The 8,752-nt window shown below is 36.1% G+C and overlaps 1 protein-coding gene across 1 annotated transcript; it reads right to left on the bottom strand.

Annotated features, from left to right (window-relative positions):
* Positions 1-1,577: 1,577 nt before the first annotated feature.
* On the bottom strand, positions 1,578-8,139 carry LOC128195547 (uncharacterized). Its single transcript, XM_052873498.1, has 3 exons — positions 6,153-8,139; positions 5,834-6,057; positions 1,578-1,772 (listed from the first exon to the last, which is right to left on the bottom strand). The coding sequence occupies exon 1, from the start codon at positions 7,992-7,994 to the stop codon at positions 6,660-6,662; it is 1,335 nt and encodes a 444-aa protein (XP_052729458.1). The 5' UTR covers positions 7,995-8,139; the 3' UTR covers positions 1,578-1,772; positions 5,834-6,057; positions 6,153-6,659.
* Positions 8,140-8,752: the final 613 nt, after the last annotated feature.

Genomic DNA, 8,752 nt, shown 5'->3' with positions numbered 1-8,752 from the left:
GTGTCAACATGCAATTTTGTGCGTGCTTACGTGGTGTTAGGGCAACTGATTTTAAAATTGGGTTTTAATTAGAAATTGAGTTTATTTAATTGGGGATAAATTGGTAGCAGTTAGGGTTTGTAATTGATTTTGTGCAATTGAATAGAAAGAAAGTTAGGGCAGCTGGAGTTCTTCACGTACATTGCCAACACAGAACAGTTGTGGGTGTTCTTCTTGTTCATGATCTTCTCATTTGTGTTGTTGTTGTTTACGGGTTGTGCTTCAGTCAGTGGTTGTTGGTGGTTCGTGGTTGGCGAGTTGTTCTTCCTTCTTAGTGGTTGTCTCGCTTTGGGCTTCGCAATGTCTTCGAATCACGGTTGTTCGTCTTGCTCATGGGAGAGCTCTCGTGGTGGTTCATCCAGAGGATTGGTTGGAAGACAAATATGCCATTGTGGGGAGGCTGTTGTGTTGAGAGTGGCAAAAACAGTTAAGAACGAGGGGAAACAATTCTGGGGCTGCCCTAACTACAAGGTTTGTAGTTTAATGTTTGTGATAAATTATTTTTATTTATTAATGAAATTTTTGTGGTTGGATACTTTGAACAACGGACAAGAAATGAAGAACTTCAAGGATGCAATTTCTTTAAATGGCTTAATGAAGATTATGTAGATGATGATGCTAGTACTATTGGTAGGCAAAGGAGGAAGATTAATAGCCTGGAGAAATGTGTTAGGGATTGTCAGAAAAGTGAGAAGATGTTAATATCAATGATATGTTTTCTGGGATTGATTAACATCATTGTTGTATGTATTTTGTTTAAAAGTCCATGATGTGTTCTATTAAATAGTTTATGTGAAGAGCACTTTGGGCAAATTGTAATATGATGTTTTCAAATGAAGGTGAAATTTGAATTCAAGCATCTGAAATTATGGTTTCAATTTACATTTTGTTTGATATATACAACATAAAATGAGGAAGTGGTGTGTAACTGCCAATAAAATGAGGAAGTGGCTTCTGTAATCGAAAAAGAGAGTTCTGTATAAGAAGGGACTTTTTAGACAAGAAGAAGTATATGTGCATTCTTTTAATCCAAAAAGAGAGTTGTGTAACAGAGGTATTACACACTGTCAGTGTTTGTAATATAATTGAAGAACAAATCCACTGTCAGTGTTTGCAATACACAGGACTTTGTTGAACTTCATAATGCACATCCATTCATAATGACATCATAATCAAAAGAGAAGCTGTGATGACAATATAATGAGAAATTGGATTTGTGAAATGCACATCCAAAAGAAAATATGTCATTGAAATTGATATTATAATCATCCAAACATCATTCATAATTACATCATAATGAAAACAAAATCTATCATTGAAATTACAAAGTGGACTTCAAATGCACGTCTGACAGTTTACGAAATACATGTCAAGGTTTACAAAATAGCCATCACTTAAGCTAAACATACTTAACCTAAACATACTGTCAGTCCTAAATCACTTTTAAACTTGTGTTGTAGATGGCTGAGTTTGTTCCAAAACGCATTGAGTAACCTAACTTGGTCCAGTAGTTGGCTGACTTTGTTCAGCTTGTGTTTCAGGTTGCTGAGTTGATTGATATTGACTTTGGTTTGCTGGAGGAGCTTGTGGACAACTATTTCTTTTATGACCAAGTTGTCTACATATGGAACATCTCTTACGAGTTCCATTTTGCTTGAGTTGTGTGTCATCTTTCTTTAGCTCTCAAGCCTCTAGCCTTCTCTTCTTTTTTGGTCTACCAGGCAATGTAAGACCTATGAAAAATATTTAGATTTAATAAATAGTAGTAATTTTTAATTTTGACGGATAAAAATAAAATTTAATAAAATTATGGCAAGAAAAATTAAAATTTATGATAGATAATAATTTCAGAGGAAGGAGTTTAAAATTTTGAGAATTTATTTTAGAAGATTTTGAAAAAAAAATGAATAGTAAAAAGGGAATAGTGAATAGTAAAAAGTGAATAGTAAAAAAAAAAATTAAATTGTGGAAGAGATAAACACTCCACGTAGAATTGAATCATCAGAGATAAGAATTTAGCAAATGGTGATTAAAATAATATTTTTGAATAGTAAAAATGAATAGTAAATTTTTTTTTTTTTGCTATAAATAGCAAGGGAGGGAAGGCTGAAACTTGCACCAAAATTCTAGAAAAATTTGTGAGAGAAGAGAGTTGGAGGAAATTCTAGTTGTAGAGGAGAAATTCTAGAAGTTTTCGGAGAACGGTTTCAGAGGAGGAGATTAAGTCTGGAATAGAGGTAAGGGGAGCTAACCTTGAGTATTTCGTTTTGTATTATCTTGAGTCTTGAATATGCAATATTTTGCTTTTGTCTGATATTAAATCTTGAATATGAAGTATTTTGTTTCTGTATGATCTTGAATTTTGAATGAGAACATGCTTCTGTGTTTAGATCCAAGTGTGATAGTTGTAAAATGTGATGTTGATTATGTTATGCCATTTGTATATTATTAGTTGTTTATTTTTGTATTTTTGGATGGATTAGAAGTTGTCTAACCGGCTCTGCCAGATTCAACTTCTTGTATTCCCCATACCTTTTATTGTTTTCTTATTTATTTATATTGTATTTTTGGAAGGATGAGAAGTTGTCTAACTGGCTCTGCCAGATTCAACTTCTTGTTTCCCCAGAACTTTTATTGTTTTATCTATTTTCAGTACATGTTTTTGGAAGGACGAGAAGTTGTCTAACCGGCTCTGCCAAATTCAACTTCTTGTTTCCCCAGAACTTTTACTGTTCTATCTAATTTTTATTGCATCTTCTTGGAAGGATTAGAAGTTGTCTAACCGGCTCTGCCAAATTCAACTTCTTGTTCCCCAAGAATTTTTATATATTAAGATTATTTTAATGATTGTCAAACATTTGATTCTTCTCCGGTGACCATTTATAGTAATATTTTATTATTGTTATTTTGTTTGTAATATATTTATCCTTTATGATTTCTGAGATGAATGTATTTTATGATGTTGATATGAAATTATGCATCTGAACATGATATGAGTATTATGGGGAGATTTTGTAAGGGTATAATATGAGTTGAGGAATATGAGCATGATATGAGTCTAATGGAGAGATTCGGTAATGATATGGTATTAGTGTATATGTTGATGTTGAGGGTCCTGTAGTCGGAGGTTATCTTGATACTCTAATAATCATTCAGTCTCAAGTAGAGAAGGATGAATTATGTGGTGAGAGGGGCAGGAGATCCTGGTCTATGTGCCGGTTTTGGACATAGTGTTGAGGATTAACCTTGTGAATGATATGGAGTATTTTGGAAGTATATTTGTAAGAAAAAGTAGAAGTCATCACAAGTGCATAACCTCCCGCGACCGCTCATCAACGTATCATCCGGATGAGTGTCTACTGGGTATTGTGTTGTTTTTGGGGATTGTGGGACGAGTGTCTAATAGGAATTGTAGTATGATGGTATGAGGATGTCTGACATAAAAATTATATGATGTTTATATCAAAGCAATTATGCATGTTTTATAAATGATGTGTTGCATGTTAGCTCACCCTTACTTATTTGTGCATGTACCGGAAAAATCATATTTTTGCGATGATCCTATAACGTATTTGTTATACGGGAGCAGATGAGGGAGTGTCGTCTAATCCAGTACAAGTGAAGATAGAGGAGGAATGATAGTAAAGAAAAACTCGGGTTGTCTTTAAGTTGAAATCTGAGTTTAAAATATGTAATTCATGTGAAATATTTTATATTTCCAAATGAATGATTGTAGAAATGTTACAGTTTTCATTTTATTTATGAAATATCAAGTGTGAGAATTTGGGATGTTACAGGCAACACTCTTTTAGTTTGAGGCAAAACATCAGGCTGAGAAGTCTTTTCCCATAGCTGAGGACCATTGACAGGGTAGATGATTGGAATGTATGTTTCTTGGTAGGTTGACTTTGTAAACCAATGTGGGACGTAGTCTTCTCCACTGATGTTGATAAATGTCATGGCAGCTAGTGCATGACAGCATGGGATGGTTGTTAAAGTCCACTTTCTGCAACTGCATTCCAGTTTATCTATGTCAACCACATACTTCTCACTCATCATTGAAATGTGTCTGACCTCAAATTTTTTTTGTCCTGACCAACTGCAATGATTAAAAGACAAATCAGGGCTTATAGTACAAAATTGAATACATAAAGAAGTCAAACGGTAATGTAGTGATGTCAACATACCTAGGTATCCAGTATTTAGTCAAGTGCAATTCCTTGTCAAATCTTTTTTTAATCTTTGGACAAAGACTACCTTCATATGTACTTATTTTGTTTCTATTTGTTGCCCATCTCTTCATGAGGTACAGACGAATGTCTTCCATCATTGTGATCATGGGCTTACCTCTTGCATGTAATATTACACTATTAAATTCTTCGGACATATTATTCACTAAGGTGTCACAAACAACCATGGTTATCGAAAACGCGAGTTAACTCGTTAACTCGACCGAGTTTACGAGTTCAGACAATGCTTTCGAGTTAACTCGTAAGCAAACTCGTTTTTAGAGTAGGATCGGTAGACTCGGTTGTTGACTCGCTAAACTCGCCTAAAATCGCGATTTTGGTTCCGATTTTGCGAGTTTGGAAAAAAAATTTGAAAACGCAAAACGGCTACGTTTTTAGGACGCATCAGATTAGGATTTATAAAAGATTCACTCATTGTTCATCTTCTTTCTCGCACTCTCGCATTCTATCTCGTTCGATCTCGCCTTTCGTCGCTTTCTCGTCCATCAGGTTCGCAGTCCGCCGCGTCGTCGATCTTGACTTTCGAACTCAGCCTCCGTCGCGCCGTCGATCTCAACGTTCGACCTTGCCTCTGTCGCACCTTCGTTCTCATCGTTCTGTAAGTGCAAACCCTCTATCACGTTCGACCTTGCCTCCCTCACATATATTTTAAACACTTTCTGGCACTCACAGGCACTGCAACATGATTTTTTTTATTGATTTTAAGTGTAGTTGATGTCACGGGCCAACAACATATTTTTTAAACATTTTTATGGCACTGCAATACTTTGGGTTCACGTCACGGGCACTGCAACTTGTAATGTTTTATTGATTTTAAGTAAAGTTGAGTTCACGGGCACTGCAACTTATAATATTTTATTAATTTTAAGTAAAGTTGATGTTACGGGCACTGTACTACAACAAATATTTTTTTAATAATTTTATGTGGGGTTCATTGGTATGCAACAGCAACACGTATTTTAAATATTGTTTTGTTTTCCAGCTGCAACATAATAGTATGTTACGGGCACTGCACCACTTTACAACATCATTCCTTTTATTTTTTTCAAAAATAAAGTGTTGCATACTGCATTGTTAAACATTTGAGAACATAACATTTGAGAACAATGAGGATGCACAAGCACAACATTCATTAGAGGAAGAGTTAGATGATGATGATGATGATGCCATTATTAGAGGATTAGAGGATTAGGCATAGAGACTTTGACATTTCAATTTATATTTTACATTATATCTTTATGAACAATATTTCTATGAACTTATGTATTTCAATTTATATAATTTTGTTATCTTATTTGAATTAGAATGTTATTTATATTTTTTTCATACAAAGTAAACTCTTACGAGTTTACGAGTCGAGTTTACTGGACTCTCACGAGTTTACGTAAACTCTCAAGTTTGACAACCTTGCAAACAACATTACTTGTAAACCTTGACCGTGACCAAAATCTACTTACACAAATAAGAAGTGCAAAATATCAACTACGAAAACAAAGATCAGTTAATAGGAACAATGAATTTTAAAGGCATGTGGATTGACATACCTTGGTGGAATGGCTAATAAGTATTTAAAGGCATCTGGATTCACCTCTTTAACTTCTCTCATCACTGCTTCCCATGTTTAAGGGTGTGTTGATGTTGCTGCCTTCCATAGTAGACGTTTTAGAATATGGCCAGGAAACCTCTTTCTGAAATTAGCATAGATGTGGCGCACACAAAACTTTTGCTCCACACCAGGGAGAAGTTCTTGTAATGCTGGTAAAAGTCCCTATTCAAGTAAATACATAAGGGTATACAAGTTAAAATAAAAGACATGAAGGTTTAAAAGATAAAAAAAGATGCCAATGGTAGTAAGTTACTCACTTTTTGTTGATCTGACATAAATGTGATGGTTGAAGAAATCTCCACACCACCAAGATCATCAATGAGCAAATGTAGAAACCAACCCCAACTGTCCTTATTCTCCACCTCCACAACAGCATATGCCAAAGGACACATTTGGTCATTCCCATCTCTTGCTACTGCAGTTAACAACTCACCTCCAAATTTTCCTTTTAAGAAACAACCATCCAAACCTATAATAGGCCTACATGACACGAAGCTTTCCTTGCAGGCCTTCAAACACACATATAGTCTCTTGAAAATTGGAGTGTCCTCATTAGGTTCAACATGAACTTTGACAGTTGAACCAGGATTTGACCGAAGCAACTCATTGGCATAGTCATACACTCTTCTATATTGTTATTTAAAATCACCTTCTATTTGTTTAAAAGTCATTGCTTTTGCCCTACAGGTTGTGGACCGAGAAACACCAATGTTCCACTTCTTAGAAACTTTGTTATGGAGGTTATACAGATTAATATTCGGATTCTATTTTATAGTCTTCTCTAACCTCCCACTCAACCATTTTGAAGTCATTAAACGGATGTTAAATTCTCTACTACAAGTGTGGTTGTCTACAATTTTCCTTAGTTGCCATGTATTTTCAGCTGCCTTATATGCACAATATGCATTCCAAGGACATTTCCCTTTTGCCCCACAAGATCTGACACGCACTCTTCTTTTGTCATTTTTATAAACTTTTAATTTTCTACCATTCTCTACTCCATACGATCTTATAGCTTCTGTAAAATCTTTTTTGTCATTGAAGTACGTGCCCACTTCCCATTTATATTGTTCCATAGTTTTGGGTATTGAAAAAACACCAAAATCCCCATACCCATCCTTGTCATCATCTGTGTTATCACTTTCCACAACACTGTTCAAACTCTCAGATTCCCAATCACTATCAGATAAACCCCTAGGTCCACCAAATTCAACTTCATTAGTAGCTTCAAATATATCAAATCCCACTTCATCTCCATGGTCAATCAATACATCCTCTTCGGACCCATTCCAACTTCTAACATCATACTCATCAGCTTCTACTCCATTACCCTCTACCTCACCCTCTTCTTCTGCCTGCCCCTCCACATCAGACTGCCCGTCTACATTCACACCAACAGCCATGTTTCCCTCAGCATTTGAATCACTCTCTGCCTCAACCTGTGCCTCTACACCATCATGCTGTACCTCAACCTGTGCCTCCACACCAACATCCTCCACTAGCTCTGATTGTAATTCTACGACATCCTCTACATCGGCCACTACATCAACCTCAACTTCAATCATTTCTAGGGCTACTTCTGATTCAGGTTCTACCTCAGGTTGTACATCAATCATTGCCTCTGTCTGAACTTCTACCATAGCCTCTACATCAGCCACTACATCAACCTCAACTTCTATCATTTCTGGCTCAACTTCTGATTCAGGTTCTACCTCAGGTGCTACTGTCTCAACCTCTGTTTCACCCACTGCCTCAACATCTGCTTCACCAACCTCTATCTCAACTTGCTTTTCAGTACTCTCTCTCTGAACTTCTCCTTCACCACTAGGTCTATCAACTTGTAAATCACCACACTCTCTCTCAACTTGTCCTTCACCACTAGGTCTATTAATTTGGGGTTCAGAAAAGTATTCCAACTGCAGAAGATACTCAGGTTCACACACCCTATGTGCAACATAAAGGTGAGCTTCACCATTCAACATAGCAATATTGATCAGATGACAAGCACCCTTGTCATCTAATAAAGGTTCCAAACAATCTTCTAATACAGGACCACAATCCAATGAATACCATAAGTCCTTTACATTCCTATAACCCATCTCCTTTAGAATGCTTAATATTTCAAAATAACTCCATCGATCAGAGTCTATTTTTAAAGTTGTGGTTTCACCATAGTGATATCCAAATGTCCCATTATTCTCAAATTTCCCTCCATGGTGAAACACGACTTCAATGTCTGAGTTGGCCATATTATCTAATATAAAAATTGTTCACAGTTAATCTATGGTTAACCCTTAACCCAAATGATATCTAAGCCAAAAACAAAGCATAAACATACCACTGTACAGACCATAAACAACTCAAACAAAGCAAAACCACATTTACCACAGTAAACAAAGCAAATGCCACAACACAGTACCACACATTATCAGGGAGGACCATAACCACAATGTCGCCACAGAAACAAAACAAATGCATTGACAATGGGGCACACAACACAGAAAAACCATACAAAAATCAAAAGTTCTGGGGGGACCACACCGAAAGCAACCAAACACAAAACAAAACCTACCATAAACGCACCTTCGAATGTCGTTTTTCGTTATTTACCCCACCAACACAATCTCCACGAATGCTCGTCCACTGATAAATGCTTTGTCTTAAAGTTAATGGTTCTCGCGATCACTGCCTCTGTCTTCTTTCGCACAAACGAAAATGCCCTAATCTGCAACAAATCACCCAAATCAATTTATCCCCAATTTGTAATAAAACCCAATTTCAAAATCAGCTGCCCTAACACCACGTAAGCACACACACAATTGCGTTTTGACACCTAATCACTAACTCTGTTTGCTTA

Source organism: Vigna angularis, chromosome 2, assembly GCF_016808095.1.
Source record: "Vigna angularis cultivar LongXiaoDou No.4 chromosome 2, ASM1680809v1, whole genome shotgun sequence".
Taxonomy (NCBI): domain Eukaryota; kingdom Viridiplantae; phylum Streptophyta; class Magnoliopsida; order Fabales; family Fabaceae; genus Vigna; species Vigna angularis.
The sequence above is the reverse complement of the archived record's forward strand: the minus strand, read 5'-3'. Positions and strand labels throughout refer to the sequence as shown.

What these genes read in the sequence shown, in the direction of transcription:
- LOC128195547 (XM_052873498.1), bottom strand. Translation starts at nt 7,994, where the DNA reads ATGGGTTATAGGAATGTAAAGGACTTATGGTATTCATTGGATTGTGGT.